The sequence below is a fragment of the Pollachius pollachius genome (genome assembly GCF_949987615.1).
Source record: "Pollachius pollachius genome assembly, chromosome: 10".
NCBI classification, from domain to species: domain Eukaryota; kingdom Metazoa; phylum Chordata; class Actinopteri; order Gadiformes; family Gadidae; genus Pollachius; species Pollachius pollachius.
The window spans coordinates 1,816,742-1,839,572 of NC_136943.1; the positions used below are offsets into that span (position 1 = coordinate 1,816,742).

The 22,831-nt window shown below is 43.6% G+C and overlaps 4 protein-coding genes across 6 annotated transcripts in view; 3 read left to right on the forward strand and 1 right to left on the reverse strand.

Moving 5' to 3' along the window:
* Positions 1-3,409, forward strand: part of gla (galactosidase, alpha) — a gene marked incomplete at its 5' end in the record, with an annotated part of 5,034 nt that extends 1,625 nt beyond the window's left edge. For both annotated transcript variants that reach the window (XM_079745252.1, XM_079745253.1), the window contains 5 exons: positions 1-39; positions 349-440; positions 1,181-1,342; positions 2,426-2,623; positions 3,107-3,409. The exon at positions 1-39 is cut by the window's left edge and continues 136 nt beyond it. In XM_079745252.1, coding sequence (XP_079601378.1) covers positions 1-39; positions 349-440; positions 1,181-1,342; positions 2,426-2,623; positions 3,107-3,370 — 755 coding nt within the window. In that variant the 3' untranslated portion in view covers positions 3,371-3,409. The remainder of the gene's footprint in view (positions 40-348; positions 441-1,180; positions 1,343-2,425; positions 2,624-3,106) is intronic.
* A 778-nt stretch (positions 3,410-4,187) lies between these two features.
* On the reverse strand, positions 4,188-6,629 carry rpl36a (ribosomal protein L36A). Its single transcript, XM_079745075.1, has 5 exons — positions 6,601-6,629; positions 5,902-6,007; positions 5,334-5,401; positions 5,116-5,238; positions 4,188-4,264 (listed from the first exon to the last, which is right to left on the reverse strand). The coding sequence occupies exons 1-5, from the start codon at positions 6,601-6,603 to the stop codon at positions 4,244-4,246; spliced, it is 321 nt and encodes a 106-aa protein (XP_079601201.1). The 5' UTR covers positions 6,604-6,629; the 3' UTR covers positions 4,188-4,243.
* Positions 6,630-7,089: 460 nt separating this feature from the next.
* On the forward strand, positions 7,090-18,834 carry btk (Bruton agammaglobulinemia tyrosine kinase). Of its 2 annotated transcripts, none has more exons than XM_079745431.1 (18): positions 7,090-7,182; positions 9,665-9,816; positions 9,996-10,100; positions 12,543-12,624; positions 12,757-12,873; positions 12,959-13,014; positions 13,304-13,488; positions 14,391-14,453; positions 14,618-14,672; positions 14,888-14,970; positions 15,780-15,907; positions 16,008-16,079; positions 16,467-16,638; positions 17,183-17,402; positions 17,675-17,739; positions 17,871-17,989; positions 18,134-18,291; positions 18,407-18,834. In XM_079745431.1, exons 2-18 carry the CDS (start codon positions 9,676-9,678, stop codon positions 18,476-18,478), a joined length of 1,893 nt encoding a protein of 630 aa, XP_079601557.1. In that variant the 5' UTR covers positions 7,090-7,182; positions 9,665-9,675; the 3' UTR covers positions 18,479-18,834. The 2 variants fall into 2 exon arrangements, with proteins under 2 accessions (XP_079601557.1, XP_079601558.1); XM_079745432.1 differs by lacking the exon at positions 7,090-7,182 and adding an exon at positions 8,736-8,863.
* Positions 18,835-21,175: 2,341 nt separating this feature from the next.
* Positions 21,176-22,781, forward strand: timm8a (translocase of inner mitochondrial membrane 8 homolog A (yeast)). Its single transcript, XM_079745043.1, has 2 exons — positions 21,176-21,359; positions 22,349-22,781. Exons 1-2 carry the CDS (start codon positions 21,249-21,251, stop codon positions 22,508-22,510), a joined length of 273 nt encoding a protein of 90 aa, XP_079601169.1. The 5' UTR covers positions 21,176-21,248; the 3' UTR covers positions 22,511-22,781.
* Positions 22,782-22,831: the final 50 nt, after the last annotated feature.

A 22,831-nucleotide genomic window follows, 5' to 3' on the forward strand; every position in this document is an offset into this window, starting at 1 on the left:
TCGACGGCTGCAACATGAGGTGGACTCAGCTGGCAGAAGGTAGTCAGGTGGATTTTACGAAGAAGATATGCATCTACATGGTTGGTCTTTTCACAGGCCTCATCAAACTCTTGACACTGACTCATAGCTCTTTTCAATGTATTTTAAATTAACATTATATTACCATGTGGGGTCGATTTAACGTTTGGCGCATATGAAATCACTTGCACCCTGCTTTTTGAAAAAAGTAGCTGATTGGAGAATGGAGTGAACAGCGCGACTATTTTAGAACTGTTTGTCCTAGCTTGTACCACTTCCAGCATAAGTACTGCATCACTGACTGACGCCCATTCTGCTTTGCTGCTCCAGGTTACAGGAACATGTCCAGAGCCCTCAACGCCACTGGCAGCAGGATTGTGTACTCGTGCGAGTGGCCATTGTATGAATGGGATTTCCACAAGGTGAGGAAGACTTTAGACGTGTGACCCGACACACACACAATCAAGTTTCGGTTCCGCTTACACCAGAGCACAAACCACACCGAAAGCACCGGATCAGTTAGTGAAGGTGTGCAGCACCCACTCTCAAAGGGGGGATGTAATGCCTCCAGTCTGGAGTGTGATTTGCGATACAAGCCGTTTGAAAATCTGCCTTAAAGAGCACCTATTATGCTTTTTCGACTTTTATGACCTATAAACGTTGTTATAATGACTTATAGTCATGTTTAACCATACTAAAGTGTCAAATAATGACGTACATGCATTTAGAGTATTCCCTGCTGACCTTCTGGGGAAACTTGTTCAAATTTCCGGGATTTATCTACGTAGAACAATCCGGATTTTCCATGTATGGTAACGCTGCAACATGCTCTTCCGGAAGGTAACCAATCACAACGGAGTGGGGTTGGCAGGACGGGGGCGAGGGGGCGGAGAAGGTCGAAGCCGAGTGCTGACAGAGAACGCTGAAAGCGCCCAGATGAGAGGAAGAGTTTCCCGAAAATCGACATCGTTTTTTGTGCTGTGATTCGTGTCAGGTTGCTCTATAGGAGTCATTAATAAGAAATTAAGACCAGAAAAGTAGTACAATAGGAGAACTTTAAACACCGGAAAATGCAGATTTTCAAACGGCTTGTAATGGTTGATCCCACTCACACCTGGTGGCATAACACCCCCCCCCTTTTAACATCGACTACGCTCTGCAGCCCAACTACACGGCCGTCCGCGAGACGTGTAACCAGTGGCGGAACTACGCCGACGTCTACGACTCCTGGAGCAGCGTCAAGTCCATCGCGGAGTGGACGGCTTTGCACCAGAACGCCGTGGCCCCTTGGGCCGGGCCGGGAGGCTGGAACGACCCTGACATGGTAGGGCTCTGGGGAGCTGAGGCTCCGTGCAGAGACTGAACGACCCTGACATGGTAGGGCTCTGGGGAGCTGAGGGTCCGTGCAGAAACTGCATGCCAACAACCACTACAACATGGACACTGTGCAACTCTCAGCTTAAAGCAGTGGTATTCACTATTTTTTTCAGGAGAGCCGCACTGACAGGACGACGTCAACAGGAGAGCCATTTTTACCGCAAAGTATCAAAAGCTATAAATCCAGTCATAAATTAGTATGCCTGCTTAATAATATGTCCTCCCTGAAGCAGTGTTTCCCACAGAATTTTGTGAAACTGTGGAGGGAACCCGGTCCTTAGCGGGGTCCGGGGGCATGCTCCCCCGGAAGAAAATTTGGTACCAATTAACCTGGAATGCATCAATCTGGTGCACTTTGAGAGGAAAATTAAGACTTGTGTGACTGTGTGCTATTTTCTGGAATAATGTGGAGACACTGGGTCACATAACATGGAAGCTATTGAAGAATAAGTTAATAAGAATAAGTCCATCCAAAGAGCACATTCTCTCTTGTTATGCAGGAAAACCGCCAATCTGGCAACCCCGCTGTCAGCGTAGAGCCGAGCAAGTTTAAAAATATTTTCTAGACAAGGCTATATTTCCACCTTTTAATGCCGCTGTTGATTTATTTTTAAAATAATTGTTTGTATTGTTTTTTTAAATATCTGTATTCACTGCATGATCATATCACTGTATATTTTTACCGCCATGCGAGCCGCAAATTGAGGCTTGGCGAGCCGCATGTGGTTTGCGAGCCGCGCAATGAGTAATACTGGCTTAAAGTGTGCAGTGAAGTAGTTTTTAAAAGTCTATATTAACCACAAACATAACACACACCTTAAAGTGTTAGGTGAAAAACTGCCCTGATACATTGATTTAAATTCAGCCTTTCCAGATATCTTGCAAACAGTGGTTGAACAAGATGGAGCATTTAACGGCGCATATGTTAAACTCAATCTGAAAATATAAATGTCCCATTTGAAACAAATCCCAAAAATATATCTTAACACGCGTCATCTATAACCCGAATGCGTGTTTCCCGGTCGTTCAGCTGGTGATCGGAAACTTCGGTCTGAGCCCCGACCAGCAGGAGTCCCAGATGGCGCTGTGGGCCCTGATGGCGGCGCCGCTCCTCATGTCCAACGACCTGAGGAGCTTGTGTCCGCGCTCCAAGGCCCTGCTGCAGAACCGACGCGTCATCGCCATCAACCAAGACCCGCTGGGCCGGCAGGGCCACCGCACGGCCACGGTAGGCTGGTCGGACCTCTGGATCCAGTAGCAAGGCCCTGACACCCGAACCCAGTTGGAACCTCCATACTGCCTGGTTGAACCCATTTTAAATGGGTTTTTTTCTCAAAACAAGCCCTCAAAACCCACCTTTTTAAGATTATAGAAGCTTTGTTATTGCACTGAATAACGAAATTCAAGGTGCCACTCGTGATCAGTGCTTTAAAAAGTAGAATATAAATAGACAGCCCCTCTACATACACTTCACTCTTTTCTCACACAGACAAGAACGCTTTCCCCCCTTCCCTTCCACATACACGTTCTTAAACGATTTTATTCTTTGTTCACTCTGCAAAGCGTCTGAGCATTTAGAAAAGTGAAATATAAACCTAATGTATTATTCCCTTATGTGTAACCATTAATAAGCGTATAAAATTGTGTAGACGCCTCACTCGCCAACACTGCTTTGAGTTTTACGAAGTTGATTGAGTTTTCCCTTCAACAGTTGGGCTCGTTCGAGGTGTGGGAGAGGCCTCTCTCGAACCGCGTCCAGGCCGTTGCCATAAGAAACAAGCAGGAGATAGGAGGTCCGCAGAAGCTGCCCATCGTGAAGGTCCCCGGCTGGAGGACGTGCGATTCTCTGTGCAACGTCACACAGATCCTACCCTGCTACAGGGAGCTGGGGGTCCAGCGGCAGCGCACTGACCTGGCCGTCGCTGTGAACCCGTCTGGCGTGGTCCTGTTGACCTTCCAGCCCATATTGGTCTAGGTAGCCAGTATTGGCAAAGACGTTTTTAACGCTCACACCCAGCTGAACTATCCTCCAATAAAGTCAATTCTGGTTATTTTACAATCGTCTGAAGTGTAATACTTTTTGCTGACATCTCGCGAGACCTCTCTGCCGTGACCACCTCCTACCTGGGTAGCCTGAAGGCGCACCTGTCTTATTCTGGTGAACTTCTACCGCTGCGTCATGAAGGGCTGATTACGGTGCCGTGTTCCCGCAATGCAAAGGGGTTACGGACCCATCTTGCCTCCACCTCGAGGGCCTGATGTGCGCCTCCCAAAAATGATAACCTTCCGTCGAGGCGACGTAGCAGCAAGGGCTGCGAATGGTCCGCTTACTGAAACCCGAATCCAGAAACCATGAAGGTTCACGACTGGGAAGCGTCTGCGTGGTCATTGCGAAAACGTCGAAATAATCAGCCTTTTAGTGTGACAGTATTGCATGTCAACAGCCATCTTACCGTAGAGCCCTACCAGACAGCTCCCATAGTGCTTTGCAGTCAGAGGTCTGTTGATATACAGTACCTTGAACCTAATCCGCCCATTTGGTGTTATATACATGTCGGTTGTCACTGTCCTTAGAAACTCCAGTCCATCGGAATTTGCCTAACGTACAGCCGAACATGAAGTCTTCAATTAATTGAAATGCCCTAAATACATTTATCAGAAACGTTATCAAATCCCAGTTGTGAGCCAACTCTTGAACTGAGCCAAATGATCTTTACATTAAGCAAGAGCTTCAAAACTAAAATGGTTGAGTCAATTTGAAAGGTATGAAAGTAAATGACCACAACATCTGATTTTAGTTTCCAACATTTTATTACCAGTGACCATTTCCACAAGACACAGCCACAGCTTAGAACTGGATGACCTGGCCCTGGAAGAACAGAGGGAAAGAAGAGGTTAAAGGAGCAATAAAGAGCACGAGATCCAAAAACATTTACAACCAAGACACAGAATGTACACGGATGGGTGATCCATGCTTAACTAAAGCAGACCCAACTCTTTTATATTTAGCATTTGATACAAATCAGATTGCATAATCCACCAACTCCAAAAAATAACGTATTAAGCAGCCCTTTCAATATTTTAACAATGCCCTTATAACTCCAATAACTGTAGAAAATAAACACGTTGGAATGTTCTTCCATTAGTCAACAGTCTCGATTAATCGTACCATGATTTTCCTGAGAGTTAATAGCTGACTTTGAAAACCAGCATAACTTTTTGCATTATATATAAATTCCATTAGGGAAAAAAAGTTGATAAACATGATTCCGCAGCAGTATTTTTTCACAACCCTTGGTCCCACAAGCTCTAAATAAATAATGATTCCATCAGCAGTGACTTTTGGTCAGGCATGATCAAATCATGGACACTAGTCAGTTGTCAAGGAGTATCAGTAATAGAGTTTATAGATTTAGCCTTTTATTACTTCAGAATAAGTCAATTGTGGATATATGTAGCCTTGCCTAGCATTACCACAGAATATTAGTTAATGCGGATATACAACTAGACTAGCATTACCACAGAATACAAGTTAATGTGGATATACAACTAGACTAGTATTACCACAGAATATAAGTTAATGTTGCTATAGATGTTGCCTAGCATTACTACACAATAAAGGTTAATGTTGCCTAGCATTTCTACACAATATAAGTTAATGTGGATAGATAGCCTACCACGACCACAGAATATGAGCCACATGTTTGCTTGCAGGCCTACCTTTCTCTTCTTGTCACCTCCCAACTCGAAGTGCTTGCATCTCTTGATGGCCAGCATACGCTTTGACCTGCAGTTGGGCTCCACACATTCCAGCCTTAACACAATCTTCTTTGTGGTCTTGGCCTGTGGGCAAAAATAAAGGAAGTATGACGCAAAAGATCACCACAGTGACACAACTCTTGGTGACAAGATCCGAATCTGTCGTAAATGAGCGTTACCTTTTTCCTGAAGATGGGCTTGGTCTGGCCTCCATATCCGGACTGCTTTCTGTCGTATCTCCTCTTACCTGGAAGAGAGCAAGATACTTTAGAACGGGCTGCTTCTCATTTGTAGTTCACATTTCAGCACTAAGTAAGAATTTTAACACAATAAGAGGTCAAGTCATCAGTGCAGTCAACAAATACGTATGGGAAGTGATTGACTTGAGAGCCCATGGAAACTTTCTCTTTAGAAACACTGAGAAAGCCTAAGAGCTCACAGAACACTGCCCATACATGACAAACGTATAATGATCCGAAACCACAGCCACAACAATGGAGAAAACACAAGTTGTCTGGAAACATCAATGTTGGAGAGTTTCCCCCCCCTTTGATACAATAAAGACATTATTCCTGAATAGAGGACCTCATAGGGGGGATGGCGACGACTGCTAGGAACCCAAATGTCGTTCGAGAATATTTATTTTACTCGTTTCCAGGTTTTATTTCGTCGCTCCAGCCCATTGCCGAACTAAACCAGCACGGCCAATCCGTCAGGTGAGGCCACCGCCGCGCCAGTGCAACATACCCTGAGCGTACAGGGAATCCTTTCCCTTCTTGTACTGGCTCACTTTATGGGTGGAGTGCTTCTTGCACTTCTTGCAGTACGTCCTGCGGGTCTTCGGGACGTTCACCTACAGACAGAGGAGACACCCCCCCAAGAAGCGGGTCAACATGGCCCGCAGGACACCCGTCCTAAAGCTAGGGAGTGCAGATAATGCACGATTTCGTTTTAAAAGTTTAGCTGAAACATTAGTTGCCTTATGAGTGGTTTGTTGCGATTGCAGCCAACCCAATAGTTATGAAGAACTCCATCAAACTAGCCGCGGCTAGTTACAGGCTATCGATGGTCCGGTTGTAGCAACAAGCTAGCGTTAGCGCGAGTGTTTATGGCCAACGAAATAACTCAAACCGGTGGATTTAAATGGTTTGACAAATGCAATACGACTAATTAAGAGCCACATTATGTCACAACTGAAATCCCTGTTTTTTATAATATAGACTATGGGTTGTTGGTTCAGGCCTGACACTGTGGCCATACTGGAACCACTATCGGTATAAAGAGCGATTATACATCGAATAATGCAAACATCTAACAAATGACATCCCGAATTGATGTTACACATAAAACATTACAAATGTAGATAAATATCAAGAAAGTAAACACATTAAAAGCAGTAGGATTAAGTTAGATTGGAAAAAGTATTTGCGAGAATAGATTCCCTACCATCGCTGCAGCCCGATGCGGAGCGAAAGAGGGAGCCCTGACCCGGAAGCACTCTACTTTAAAGAAGCCGGCCGTCGAATTCGAGGAGCATTTCTAAAAGTACGCCATCCAGTGGTGAACTATTAATATTACAGTATGCATAGAAGAGGATAAGAGGAGGTATCAACAGTCCCACTCCCCTGTCACAGATAGAAACTGCACTTAAGTCATTATTTTACAATTAAATAATTCAATAAATACAAAAAAACAACAACACCAGATACATAAATACTTATCCAGTTACTTTTTCTAACTGCATCAACAAAGGCCTAACATTTGTCTGAGCCATGCCACAGCCAGTAGATGAACAAAGCGTTAATGTTTAGCCACGTTCCACTTATCACAGAGCAAAAACTGTTCGGAGAAGATATGAAAATGAGCAGAAAGAAAAAGGGGAAGCAAGTGGAGTCAATTCCTCTCTGTGGGTGGGGTTTAGGTTCTTAGAACACACTCGCTCACATTGCATGGAAGACCAGCCGCCCAGCCGGTGGTGCCCATCACCGTCTCCGATCACCTCTCCTCCTCCATAGTGTTGTCACTCAGGTAAGAGGCTTTTGAATCAAGTATTCACAAAGGATTATTTAGTCCAAATGAACACGATTGCGATTGAAAAGTCACACCCTTTTTCATCACAGACCAAACAGAGAACACTGGCTTTGTTCATTAAATAGTCCATATCTTGCTGGTTTTGAGAGCTAAATTGCCAAGTGATGACGGGGCCACTGGTGTTTATTAAGCTGAAGCTTGGCCATTAGGGTCCCAGTTTCATTGGGGTTTAACCACTTCGGTTAACTGGGAATTACCCTCCCTCACCACACCACCATTATTTAGTGAATGATATACTATTTGAGGCCATGTAGTTCTGTTGTCTCCTCTGGAGTTTTGCCAGGTTGTATACTATTGTGTGTTTATCTACTGCTGTTGTTACTGCTTTGAGTTACAAACAAAAGGTTATCATACAACGAAACAGAGATAAGGACACCTGCGCTCCTCCTTCACCTGTTGGGTTAATGAGAGGATGCATAGGCTACCCTCTTCAACATGAATTACTCTATTTTTAATATGCTCACCATGATTGGTGTGTTTTTTGTGTTTCTTCTGGTGGTAGCATATCAAAGACTTCTCAAACAGTGAATGAATGAGATACTTTGATGGGAGATGGAGTAGCCATCATTTGCTCTGAGTAAACACTGATCTGCCACCAAATGTCCTTCAAGAGCTTCCTTATCTGTTCGTATTGAACCCGTCCGTCAATTACAAAGCAGGCCTGTTCAGGGTATTCATTTAAAATGTGCGGGGGTTTTCCCCAAGGGGTCGTTCCTTTCCCGCCCTTGCCCACACCTCGCTCAGTGACACTGCAGGAGGCTTCGTAGACACATTTTGGTGAGTAGTTTAGGGAACACTATAGTGTGAAATTCATGTAAGAAAATACAAAATTAAGACTTTCCTATGCGTGCCACCCTCCTTTGTGGCAAGGTTGACCCTCAAATAGGCCTCTGAATCCAATATGGAGTTAAACTAAGAAGACATCAATAATTGTAGATAGTTCTCCGCTCAACCTCGCTCCATTGATCAACCCCACAACCCAAAGCGGCCGTGCTCACAAGACAATCCAGCACGGTACAAATGGTCGAGCAGGGCCACCGAGGTTCTTCTCCCTTTGTATCATAGTGCAACATTTGACGCAACTTCCCCATTAATCTCTCTGTCAGCCACAATGAGTCACAAGCTCAGGATAAAAGCAACAAGTCAGAAAAAAAAAAACGGCCCTTCTGTTCAGCAAGATAAAATAAATAATGGAAATGGCGTCAGCTGCAGATAAGTCTATGGTGGATGCATTTCCTCTCGCCTGTGTGAATCAACAGAGAGATGGTGATAAAGGAGAATGACATTGGATTCTCATAAATAAGCATTGGGAAGTGTTTGTGTGTTGTACTGAAGTACGGTGGTAGCGATAACTAAAGTCAACAAAAACACCAACGGTGGCTTCAAAGTGAGGGCTGACAGTGGTGGGGGGGGGGGGGGGGGGGAGAGGGCTTATGTCGTTACAGTTCAGATGCTAGCAGGAAGTGCTTGCAGGCTTAAAATAGGCGTAAGTGGACGACAGTTTCATTTGCATAGACATATTTGCCGTTTTTCGGTCAAGCATTCATACAAGCAAAAAGCATGCAATCAAAGATTTTTTTAAATTGAAAAATGACTGGACAGAGTTAAACAGAACAAGGTTAGTAGATCTGTCTTTTTTTATCTGTGTTTACGGGAGTGTTGTGCAGATGGTGCGCCACAAATTCAACACTTGCGTCAATACAACAAATTACAATCCTACAGATATTTGTCCGTGTTTGCAACGCTTGCTTTTGCTTTGACTAACTTTTGTAATTCTGGTTGGGTCTTCATGTATTTTCTATTTAAGATTGAGTTTCACAAATAACTTAGATGTTTACGACCACGTTATTGGATAACTCGTAATATATCTCAACCATTGGCTTGGAGTGTTTCTTCAGCTTTAAATGACTTTTCTAGCATTGGTAAATAACAACTACAATGGTTTCTATGTAAGCATGTCATGCATGTACATATTTTTATTTGAGAGTGTGAATTATACTGATATTGCCTGTACCGGTTATTCCTTAGTTTTCTTTCGCTAATCATTACCGTGTCGGATCCGTCCATGGGTGGGTCCAGCTCCCACAAAGAATGCTCTGTTATTTTACATCCCTAAATGATTAGCTCATTCAGACATTTCAAACTCTCCCCTGGTCTCACTGGCAGCTCTCAGCCCGGGGTACTGGCCAACTTAAACTAAATTAGTGGTTTAGAGCGGAGTTAGCGGGCCAGTGTGGTGGGGTGAAGGGGGAGGAGGTGATAAGATCTTGCAGGTGTGAATACATGCTGCTTAAACAACAGGCCACCGGGAACTTCCGCACGGTCCCTTTACACAAATCCTCCCTTATAATTTGACTAGATAGCCAGCTATTGAACAAGTCCCCACTCATGCTCTGCGTCCCCTCTGCTTGGATTCCAGGTCAAGGAACGATGGCATCAAGCATACTGGAAGAATGCTTCATTAAGCGATCGCAGCAGAAAAAGAAGACGTCTCCTCTGAACTATAAGGAGAGACTGTTTGTTCTCACGAAGGAGAAACTGTCCTACTACGAGTACGACCAGGACAAGGGGGTAAATGTTCAATTTACAGCAATTAACACAACATATATACAAACCACACCAGCGTGTTGGAATGATCAAACCAGGATGATAGGTTTTCTTGAAATGACTGATGATTCTCTCTCTCTCTCCCTCTCGCTCTCTCTCTCTCTCTCTTCTCTTCTCTTCTCTTCTCTTCTCTCTCTCATCAGAGGAGGAAAAGTCTCCGTGGAACAGTGGATCTCCAGAAGGTGAAGTGTGTGGAGAAGGTATACCCTGAGCACCATGCTCCGACCGAACGCCTCTTCCCATTCCAGGTACATCAATCCCTCACGTCACTCATCGAGACATTATCCTTTATTATTCTAGTCCTTTGTGGATTTATATATTGTAGTCAAGACTCTGACTGTTGTCATAAAATATTTTTTCCATCACACGTATAATTAGGGGTCCGAGCAGCGAAGCTGCTTGGTCCCCTGTTGTTTCTGTAACGTTTTTTTTTTCCCTACAATTCTGTAAAAGTCATACTGCAGCCTATACCGTAAGTCAAAAACACTTTTCTATGTTTACTAATAACCCCCACTACCCATAAACTCAAATTTGTGGTACTGCACCCAAAGGTGGCCTATTGTAAAAAATCATGATTTAGGCTTATTTCTCCTTGCCCTTAAAATTCTTTCAGAATATTAATCTCTAGAATCATATGCATTCATAAAACCCTTTTCCCACCATTTCATATTAAAGCTAAACATGATAAAAAGATTCACAGGGCACAAAATAATTTAAAAAATCCCCGCATAAAATCTCAAAAATCATCGAAAATAATTTGTTTTATTTAGTGAGAAATATTGGCCAATAAAGTTGGAGCAGTCAGCCCATTTTTCTTATATGAACATTTCGTTTTTGTATAAAAAAACATACGACTATTATAAGGTGGACACCATTACCCCCCACTACCCATAAACCCAAATTGTGGTACTGCACCCAAAGGTGGCGCTATTTAAAAACTTTATGAACTAGCCTTATTTCTCCTTACTAGATTGCCGTGGACTCAAAATTCTTTCATCATATCAATCTCTAAAATCAGATGCATCTTTTTCACCCTGGTCTTCTGCTCTATTTTTTTTTACTTTTCCCACAATTTCATAGAAAAGCCAAACGTTCACAGTCTCAACCCATTTTGCCTATATGACCATTTTGTTACCCTAACCTTACGGCTATCATTAGGTGGATACCATTAACAGTGCAAATTTTCAGATCTGTAGGCCTACTCTTTTAAGAAAGCCCTTTATTCTCTTGTGAAATGTGTGCTTGGAGTTTTCTTGATGTTGTGTGCTTATCAATCGACATTTTCACCATTTGAATGAGGAGTCATGCAGTTCAGGAATGTCAGTGGCTCAAAGGGATAATGCCGTTCTCTGGTGATGCTTAGGTTGAGAGTTCAAATCCTGATTAGAGCATGCTGAACATGACATTGTCGTTGCCATTCATTTAAGAAACACAACATTGAACAGCGCCTGAAGTTCATCAGGCAATCACCATTCCGGCTCATTAGTTTCTAAGAATCGGACTGCCAAGACACAGTATGGCATTAAGGGGAACTTCTTCCCCTTTAATTAATTAATTTAATTAATTAACCATTTTTCCTTCATAATTAACTCTGTCATATTTATATTTCTTCCGTTAGTGGTCTTGACTACAAATTTTTAATTTCCCCAGAATTTTAAAGATTTTTCAGGTAAATAGAAGAAAGCCCTTAAGTCACTTGAGAAATGTGGGCTTTGAGTTTTCTGGATGTTGTGTGCTTATCAATAGACATTTTGACCATGTGAATGTGGCTGCAGTTCAGGTTTATAAGTGGAACATCTTCCCTTAAATATGACAATTATATGTTATATTTATATATCTTCCATTAGTGTGTTCTTGACTTTTCATTTTGCTCGGACCCCGTTAATCACTGCTTGCGGTTATATTTTATATTTGTATTTTGATTCCCATTATCGAAAGCGAGTTCTTCAAATCGTTTTTCTTTAACGGTTTGTGATGAAGCATGATACATGTGCGCTAAATAGGAGTTGACTTACTGTACGATCAAAGCTTTAAAAAAAGAAAAGGCCTCAAAGTGGGAAGTGAAACTCATTGAACAAACAGAAGGACGGAGGTCGGTCCAGGTGGCAGAGGATCGAGTCAACGTTGGGATTTTTGTTTGACGTTCAACTCTCGCTGTTTTCCCCGCTTTGTAAAACACCAGAGCACATCAGAAGGAGGAACGACTTCTTCCGGGTTATTCTGGTTGTAAAGACTGGACATGCTTGGTGATATTTATCTGTAGTGCACTGAGTATCCCCGATAGATTCGATGATATTACAAATCAACTTTGATGATCAATGTTGAATATGCAGTATTTCCTCAGAGAATCAGCAACATTTCCAACTGCGATCTCATTTAAATGACAGGATGAATAACATTTGACAAGCAGCATTTGTATTGTGAGGCCCTCCCTGTATTTGTCCATCCACACAAAACCCATTGAGCGTCTCTGTCTGTTTAGTGATAAATAACACAATATACTCCTAATCTAACCCAAAAGGATTTTCATCAACACCCTGTGGGTTTATAACCTTATCATAGCCCTTCCAATCATTGTTTCATATATTCACCTAAAACCACCAAGTAGCCTGGGCCTTATTTCTCCTGCTTCTCATCAATGTTCCGGATTATTCATGTGTTTAATGTTAAGGTTGTCCTCTCACACGCAGGTCATATACGATGACGGCCCGCTGTATATCTTCGCAAAGAATGGCGACATTCAATCGGAATGGATACGAAAACTTAAAGAAAGTTGGTATATGTTTTTATCTCTGTGTTGGTCAGAGTCATGTTCCACATATTAGAGTCAATTCAATGTTAATGTGTAATGTGTGTGTGTGTGTGTGTGTGTGTGTGTGTGTGTGTGTGCGTGTTTGTGGGCAGTGGTGCGCTTCAACAAGGACCTCAAGCAGAAGTACCATCCGTGTTTTTGGGTAGACGGCCAGTGGCAGTGCTGTCAACAGGAAGTGAAGCAGGCCATGGGGTGCCGGGTGTTAGAAGGTTTATCCCCACCCTTTCGCAACGCCTTTTCAAGCTGTTGAGAGCAGAAAAAAAACCTGAAAAAAAAACCTCTCCCATTTCACAGGCTTGTCCAAACACAGAATGGGCTCCGGGAAACCTCTTCCTCCTACTCCAGTAGAGGTGAACACCCCCCGTGCACACACACACACACACACACACAAACACACACACACACACACACACATAGTGCTGTTTTTTTTTGCAAATTTATCAGACAAAAGTGTCTGGCAAATGCCCTTTAATTTGATTTTCCTTTTTTTTGCCGTGCAATTTAAAATGCACACACACACGCACACACACACACACACACACACACACACACACACACACACACACACCTGGGGCCGTTGAAAGCATCACATGCACTTTACGGTAACAACAACAAGCGTTCCCCCCCGCCCCCCCCCAGGAGCCGGCCGTCCAGATGCTGTCTCTGGAGCCCCCCAAGCCCGCGCTGTCGGTGGGGATGACGGTCATCGCCGAGCACGAGTACATCCCGGTGTCGGCCCAAGACCTAGAGCTGAAGAAGGACGAGGAGTACACCATCCTGGAGATGCCCGACGCCAACTGGTGGCGGGCGCGAGATAAATACGGGTGAGCTGTTTGTGTGTGTGTGTGTGTGTGTGTGTGTGTGTGTACGTGTGTACGTGTGTGCGTGTGTGTGTGTACGTGTGTGTACGTGTGTGTGTGTGTGTGTGTGTGTGTGTGTGTGTGTGTGTGTGCGTGTGTGTGCGTGTGTGCGTGTGCAAGGTAGAACAAAAAGTAATCCTGATGGGGGTTAGAAGATCAATGAAGTTTAAGATTAAATTCTTTAGTCTTGGGCTCCTCTCCTCTCATATATTGCACACTATATTAGTGCAATATAAGAGAAGTAAAAGTATATGAGAAACACAAGTAGGAAAGCTGAGACTTAAATAATAAAAAAAATATATATATATAATAATAATAATAATAATAAAAAGTAAGTGTATAAGAGGAACACAAGTAGGAGAGCAGAGACCTAAATGCAAAACAAAAAAAAATGTAAAATGTAAACAGACGTGTTTATCCAGATGTTGACTGGTATAAAGTGGCAAGTTATAAAGTGGCGGGTTATAAAGTGTTATAGAGGTGAGCTAAGTAGCTCAGGAGTTCAGTAGTCTTATAGCCCGTGACTACTCTGTAAAGAAGTTTACAGAGTAGTTGATATTTAGATATAGTATTGGGAGGAGAAGATAACAGCCGCTGAGTGCAGTCCGAGTCACTATTGATCCGATGAACATACGGATGTAACACATTTGTGTTATTGATGTGTTGGATATTATTGTGCATTTACCTTTTTCTAAATGTTTTGTCTTCTTTCAAATGCGGCATTTTCTGGCTCAATCATTAAAAGTACTATACTCTGTAAAAACAAAAGGCATTGGGATTACATAATAAGGGAGCGGGACGTGTAATAATGCATTGTAGATGTGCATACTAGTACATAATGACTTTTTCTCTTTTTTTTATTACAGAAGAGAAGGCTACATACCAAATAATTATGTTGTACAGGCTGGAAATGTTCTAGAAAGATATCCGTGAGTAAATCATACGATAAAAACATGTCATGTTATTCCACAAGGTAAATATTAAAACAATAAAGAAAGAAAGAAATAATAAAGCCTAAGAAAAACAATATTTGAGCGCTGCATGCAGCACTCACCTCATTGAAAATAAATAATGATAATTCCACTTTCCACAGCTGGTATTGTAAGAATATGAACCGGAGCCAAGCAGAGAATTTGTTAAAAACTGAGGTAAACAATAATTTATTATTAATTATGATTCTTATTGTTGATAATATGATAATAAGGTAAGATGCCTAAACCCTTACTGCTCTTCCATGAAATGTGTTTACACTCATTGTTGGTCGCTTTGCATGAAAGCAAGGGCAAAATAACACTCGGCAAATGAAAGGGAAGTATCAACTAACATATGTTTGACCCTCATATATTTGAAAATCCATTTACAGAACAAAGACGGTGGGTTTGTGGTGCGGGATTCCAGGCTCAAGGCTGGGCAGTACACAGTCTCCCTGTTCAGTAAAATCAGTGGGTAAGTACCGTTACAAGCTCTGTTAACACAAGGCCAAGGCTCACATAAACACACACAAGCACACACGCACGCACGCACACACACATCCAGACATACGCACAGGCACACTCACGCACGCACGCACGCACGCATGCACACACACATCCAGACATACGCACAGGCACACTCACACACACACGCACGCAAGCACGCACGCACACATCCAGACATACACACAGGCACACTCACACACACGCACGCACGCACGCAAGCACAAACACACACACACAGACACACACTCACAGACAAACACACATACACAGACAAACACACACACACACACACACACACACAGACACACACACACACACACACACACACACACACAGACACACACACACAGACACACACACACACACACACACACACACACACACACACACACACACACACAGACAGACACTCGTTTGTCCTGAAGGGGGAAACAGAAGCAGAGCGTGAGCCCAAGACGGAAATGCGGATCATGCAAAACCAAAGTTTAATCTACCTTCATTTTCAGACCGTGATCAACTGTTGTTCTGAGAGACGGCAGACCACACAGACAGCTTCCACACAGGACTCTCTGTTCTGTCCCCTACAGCGCTTTTACTTTTTTTTAGATTTATTGGGACAATGCAGAACTAACCTCACAACAACAGCTGTCTTATCCGGCCTCTTACATTATTCACGGTTCAACATCGACACACTGATCAATTGATATGCACAAACAATGCTGATGAAGACAGAAAGGGGCGATCGAACCTGACGTCCTGCTGGGTTTCCCCCATCAGGGAGACGGCTGGGAGCTGTCGACATTACAATATCTGCACCACCTCCCAGGGGCAGTTCTACCTGGCCGACAAGCACTTTTTCAGCACCATCCCAGAACTCATCACTTACCACCAGCACAATGCAGCAGGTCTGATCTTTTCAAATACGTCTCTCTGCATTACGCGGACCAAAAGAAAGACCAAGTGACATTGTGCATCTGTCCATTGCTTCCTGGTCCCTCCTCCTAGGTATGGTCAGCAGGCTGAAGATCATTGTGTCCAACCGGGCTCACGCGCCGTCCACCGCGGGCCTTGGCTACGGTAAACCCACGGCGATTTGAAGAGCACTGGCACCATGTTTGTTCGGGATAATGCATTGACTGGTAGACCGATCATGGAAAGTAGATATGCAAAGACTAAGAGAAACATGCTGTTGCTTCTTTATATGTTAACATGTAGAAAGGAAGAAAGAAAGAAAGAGGTAAAGAAATTCCACATTGATACCTTATATTAAATCCTTATATGAGATCTTGGGAGGGGTGGATTGATTCCAGTATCCTTATGTGCGTATATTTGATCCCTTTAGGAAATCTAAGGCTAAACAACCGAATGCATGACCACGGCAGGGATACAGAGCGCAGTGCGAGCTATAAGATGAGACCGAGCCGCACTAGTCAGGGTCTAAAGGGATTTTGTTGGATCTTCCAGGTATGTGGGAGATAAACCCCCGTCACCTCACATTCATCAAGGAGCTGGGCAATGGCCAGTTCGGCGTGGTCAAGTACGGCAAGTGGCAGGGCCAGCACGACGTGGCCATCAAGATGATCAAGGAGGGCTCCATGTCGGAGGACGACTTCATAGAGGAGGCCAAAATCATGATGTAGGCCACGTCATCGTCATCACCCTCTTCCTCATCAGTCAATGTTCAAGATCTTCACGAATTCTAGTAGTCCCACAGCTGAAAACACGCACACGCACGCACGCACACACATACACACACACACACACACACACACACACACACACACACACTGACCCCCACATACACACACACACATCCACAGACCCCCGCCACACACACACACATACATTTTAACCCCATCACCATCCACACAGCGCAGCAATGTTAATATATATGTGAAACCTACGGATGTAACTATGGTTACTAATACAAGACAAGGGTCGGGGAAAGCAGAACAGCTCTCCCTACTGGTGGTGTTTAGCACGATATTGTTGTTGCTCTTTCTTCTGACAAATGCACTCATTGTACGTCTCTTTGGATAAGCGTCAGCTGAATACCCTAAATGTAAATTTTTTCACTTTCCATGCTCATAGTTAGGGGTTCGAAGATAGTGATTTATTCACTCACTCACTCACGCATACGTTGCTGCCGTTATTGTTGTTGTCGCATGTCAACCTCCCAGGAAGCTGTGCCATGAGAACCTGGTGCAGCTGTACGGCGTTTGCACCAAGCAGAGGCCCATCTACATCGTGACGGAGTTCCTCTCCAACGGCTGCCTGCTCACCTACCTGAAGGAGGGTCTGAAGCAGCATCCCACCAACATCCAGCTGCTGGAGATGTGCAAGGACGTGGCCGAGGGCATGGCCTACCTGGAGTCTAACCAGTACCTCCACCGGGACCTGGTGAGACAGCAGTCACACACGCACAAACACATATACACGCACGCATGCACGCACGCACACATGCACAAACACACGCAAGCACGCAGGTGCACACACACACACACACACTAGGATAGGACACACCAAAGATATTACTGCGCTACTCAGGATGTAAATGCATGTATTAGGTATCTGATGATTATTACTGCTTGATGTTATTATGTCCTTTGTTCATTTAAATGTGTGTGTGTGTGTGTGTGTGTGTGTGTGTGTGTGTGTGTGTTTATTTCCAGGCTGCGAGAAATTGTTTGGTTGATTCCAACGGCACGGTCAAGGTGACAGACTTTGGATTGTCACGGTAAAGACACACAGACATCCATCGATATAAATGATATTCACATTTATATTTGTGTGAAGTATAATGCTGGTGGCCAGTATTGGGCCTGAGTGTTCCCTGCGGTGAGATGTCCTCTCTCCCTGGGGCCCCAGGTACGTCCTGGACGATGAGTACACCAGCTCAGAGGGCTCCAAGTTCCCCGTCCGCTGGTCGCCCCCTGAAGTTCTTCTCTATCGTAAATTCAGCAGCAAGTCCGACATCTGGGCATACGGTGAATAAAGAAAACAACGTCGTCGTAACACCCCCACCCACTGCGTACCATCGGCCATTCCCATGACAGGCTTGATTGACCTCACATAGGTATTTTCATTCATGAAGGGAGACTCACAGGCCGTGGTTTTTTCTCTGTGGTCAGGGATCCTCATGTGGGAGATCCACACGCTAGGGAAGCTTCCCTACGAGCGCCTCGACAACCAGGCCATCGTAGACCAGGTGTCTACGGGCTACCGCCTGTACCGGCCCCAGCTAGCCAACGAGAGGGTCTACAGCATCATGAAAAGCTGCTGGCCGGAGGTGAACGATCACATGACCACATCACGTGATACGCTCAATCCAATGACCGTATACTCTAGCTGTAAGACTACGTATGAGTGCTAATACAGTTCTTTATGTCTTGTGTCTTTTGCAGAAGGCAGAGGAGAGACCGACCTTCCAAGATTTGGCAGTCAATGTTCAAGATCTGCTTTACGAGTTCCAGTAGTCCTACAGCTGAAAACACACACGCACACGCACACGCACACGCACACACAAACGTCCCCCCCCCCCACTGCTCTGCAATGTCAATATTGAAGGAAAATGTGAAGATGTTACGGGTTACTAATATAAGACAAGGGTCAAACAGTTGGACAGTTGTGGAATAGGTTATAGGTTATGCTTCTTTCTTCCTCGTCGATGAGCTCACTTTTTGCTAGTTTTAATAATTATAATAATAAAGTGCCCTTTATCAGTATATCTTCTGTCCTTCCTCGATTTACTTTGAATTAGCTAGTAATATTATTTTATTATTTGCAGAGATTTGAATAAAATGTGTGTTCATTACAATAAAATGTAACTTTTATTGGAAACATATTGATTGCTTATTTTCGCTATTTGGTCTCTAATACAAATGACATTCAACTTTGTTTTAACCTGCTATTCAGGTAGGTTAACCGTTTGTTCCAGCAGTGTGAATGGTTGAGTTACCTTGAAGGGCGAGAGAGAGAGAGAAAGAGAGAGAGAGAGATGTCTGGGAAACACATTGCACCTCACAATAGGAACACATAAAATAGAAAACTGTTTAGAATATAATTATTTAGGCCTGAAAATAAGTCCCACTGGAAGTTTCAATCCAGCAGTCAATGAACTGAGAGAGAAAGCACGCAGGGCTTTTTATGCAATCAAAAGACAAATTTACATTCAGATTCCAATTCTAATTTGGCTCAAACTACTTCAGGCAATTATTGATCCCATCCTGCTCTATGGAAGCAAAGTGTGGGGCCCACAAACAATCCAAATTTTTGACCAATGGGAAAAACATTCAATTGAAATTGCAAACACTGAATTTTGTAAAAGCATTCTGCAGGCACACAGGACAACCACTAACAACTCCTGCAGAGCTGAATTAGGTCAGTATCCACTTCTATTAAAAATCCAAAAACGATCAATTAAATATTGGCTACATCTAAAACAAGTGACCCCCACTCCTTCCAGCACAAAGCCCTGCAAAGCCAAGAGATGAACAGGAGTCCTCTCACTCAGCTGGTCCTGAGGCTCTGTCCACAGACAGGTTCCCCCTCTGCTCTGCCTCAGGACCAGTCGGAGAACATATCAATTAGACTCAACCAAATTATAAAACATCAGAAACAAACCTACCTCACCCATTGGAACACTAAAACACACACACAGAGCAAAATGCAGTGTTGTCTGGCCCTAAATAGACAATACAATGTGGCCCCCTACCTGACCACAGTGACTGATGTTAGACACAGAGTGCTGTTAACAAAGTACAGACTGAGCGCTCACAGCCTGGCCACAGAAACAGGCCGACATAGGAAGTCATGGCTGCCCGAAGAAGAGCGGCTGTGCCAGCAGTGTGAAGAAGCTGCTGTAGAGACCGAGCAGCACTTCCTCCTACACTGCCCCAAATTCAAAAATGTCCGCGTAATATACTTTAGCAAATTCGGCCAAAAACACCCACATTTTATAAACTCCCATGTAGACCAACTACAAATATTAATGGGAGAGAGAAAAGAGAGCTCCGTCCTCGCAGGACAGTTTATTTCAGCTTGCCACAACATGAGAGGATGACATTCTACACCAGGCCTCACTGTTTGATTGATTACTGATTATTAGTAACCTATAATGCGTTTTATGTAGCTTTTCATTTCATTAATTTAATGACTTTTTTTTTTATATGTACATATGTATATCTGTATGTTATGTTATATTGTTACAGGTTGGTATATGTACATATTGTTCTGACGTTCTCTATTGTTATTATATTCAGGGTGCGATTTGCCGGTGGGGATGGTGGGGATTATCCCCCCCTCTGGTTTACACGTCCTACCCTCTGCTGAATTATTTTTATCCTCGGTGGGGATAAAAATTATCCCCCCCACCAGGGGCGATTCTAGGGTCAGAGCTTTAGAGGTGCTGAGCACTCAATGAGCCCCACTGCCACACCACCCACCCTTTTTTCACACAAAAACAAAAAATATTTCTATTGAAAAATAACTTCATAATTTTAACATTGGTTCAACTAACTCAAAAGATTTTATGTTTTGGACATTATTTAACAATTTCAAAGACGAACAAATATAATTTTTAGAATAACATTTCTTACTCCCAAGTTTTAGGGGTGCTGAGCCCCTTTTTAGGGGTGCTTCAGCACCCCTAAAAATGGGCTAGCCTCGCCCCTGCCCCCCACCCAAAGTATTTTCACCATTACATCGTAATAATTAACAACCAAAATACACAGGGTCCGTCTTCATTTTGAAACATTTTAAAATGTTTCAAAATGTTTTCCTCTGGTTTTTTCCTCTGGTTTTCCTCTGGTTTTTTCACAAATCGCACCCTGATTATATGTAATATTTGTAATACTGTAATGCTTTGGCAACACTGTTCGGTTTACCAATAGTCATGCCAATAAAGCTTTTTTGAATTGAATTGAATTGAGAGAGAGGGGGGGAAGACAGAGAGAGAGGGAGAGAATGATGGAGAGAGGGAGAGAAAGGGAGAAGTAAAACGATGACTAAAGTTAAGGAGTAAACGAATAAATAGTATCTGTGCATTTGAAACAAGATGGGCTACTTCTCAAAATGAATGTATCTATCTAAGATCGACGTCACACACAAGCTGCGCTGTGATTGGTGGGTTCTTTTCCTGTTTCCTGTCGGCAGTCTCTGGTGGGTCCCTAGTCGCTACACGTGAAGGTCAGGAGCGGTACACTTTGAGGCTTTGCTGTCCGTCGAGGAGGGTTCTGTGTTGAGAAGATGGAGGGACAGGGAGCCGCACCCGACCCCCAGCTTCAGCAGTTCATCGAGGTTGAATCCCAGAAGCAGAGATTTCAGCAGCTGGTGCACCAGATGACTGAAGTTTGCTGGGTAAGACACACACACACACACACACACACACACACCCACACACACACACACACACACACACACACGTCTGCTCTCCTGCTAGGCTAGCAAACAGTTCTTTAGAGCACTACCTTCGTCATGACCATGCATTATGTACCTTTCATGGGTACAAGGGTTTACAGATTGGCATTGTAGCTTGTGTGTGATCAGGTTCACCGTAGCAGGGTTAGGCGTCCTGGTGATGGATCAGCACGGCTGATGGTTTCGTAAGTCCCTAGCCGCAAGCTACTAGGACGTCCGCAGGACAGCAGTTCTCATGACGATATAAGTCATTTGTGATTGTGTTTACTGGTGATGAACTCAAAAATAGTGCACTTCTACGGACAACTTGAGTCATCCCCTTTGTGTTAGCATGCCTTTGGTTTCACAAAAGATCAGAAGTTTTTTTTATGCATTTCAAACTTCCGGTAAATAACCCAGTCAAGTGTTGATGCACTTCAGAACATATTGAAAGATGTACTGATTCAGACAATCAGTTTCATACTAGAGCTTATGAGGATATAAGCGTATCGTAGCCTGACTCAAGGGCGTAGGAACTGGAGGGGACGGAGGGGACGTGTCCCCTCCAATATTGGAGACAGGCGCATTTGTCCCACCTAAAAATTATACCCGGGGGAGAAAAATATTTTATTTTATTTTGAAAGCGCAACACAGCGTCTTGTCACCGCTTCTTATTCTAAAAAACTGGATGATTGAGCGTGCAATTAAAGAATTAATTTGATATTTATGAGTTCATTACTGCCATTCAAAATGTGCTTTCCTTTACATTTATAAATGTATCTTTTTCTAGAATAAAATATATTTGTGAATTTTCTCATCGTAGTTAATTGATGACATATTTCTGTTCAAACCATTAACGGATCTGTCAGGTTTCCGATATGTGTCCCCCCCAATGTTAAACTCATTCCTACGCCCCTGGCCTGACTGTTACGTTATGTTATTTGTTCTAGGATAAATGCATGGATAAACCCGGGCCTAAGCTGGACTCCAGGACGGAGAGCTGCTTTGTGAACTGTGTGGAGAGATTCATTGACACGAGCCAGTTCATCCTGAACAGGCTCGAACAGACGCAGAGGACCAGAGGTTCGTTCTCAGAATCCATGTCGGACTAAACGCTGTCCCGTTAAAGGACAGACAAAAACGGACGCGTACAACCTTTGGTCCGCCCCCCACCTCCAGTACTGACCAACACGAGAACCGTCCCAGCAACCTGAAGAGAGTAAAAACGTGTTGGGTTTGATACAAGGGCCTCAAGCGAACGCACGTATCCGGTCGTCAGGAGTTGTATGCATGCCAAGCGTTGATTCGCCCCCCGTCAATGGGCAATATGCGTGTTGTTTGTGGACTGAAAGTCTTTTAATGTTGCAATGGCTAGGAAACGTTTCATGTTGTTCTTTACAGCGGTTGGGTTTCAAACTTCATTGGATCAGCCT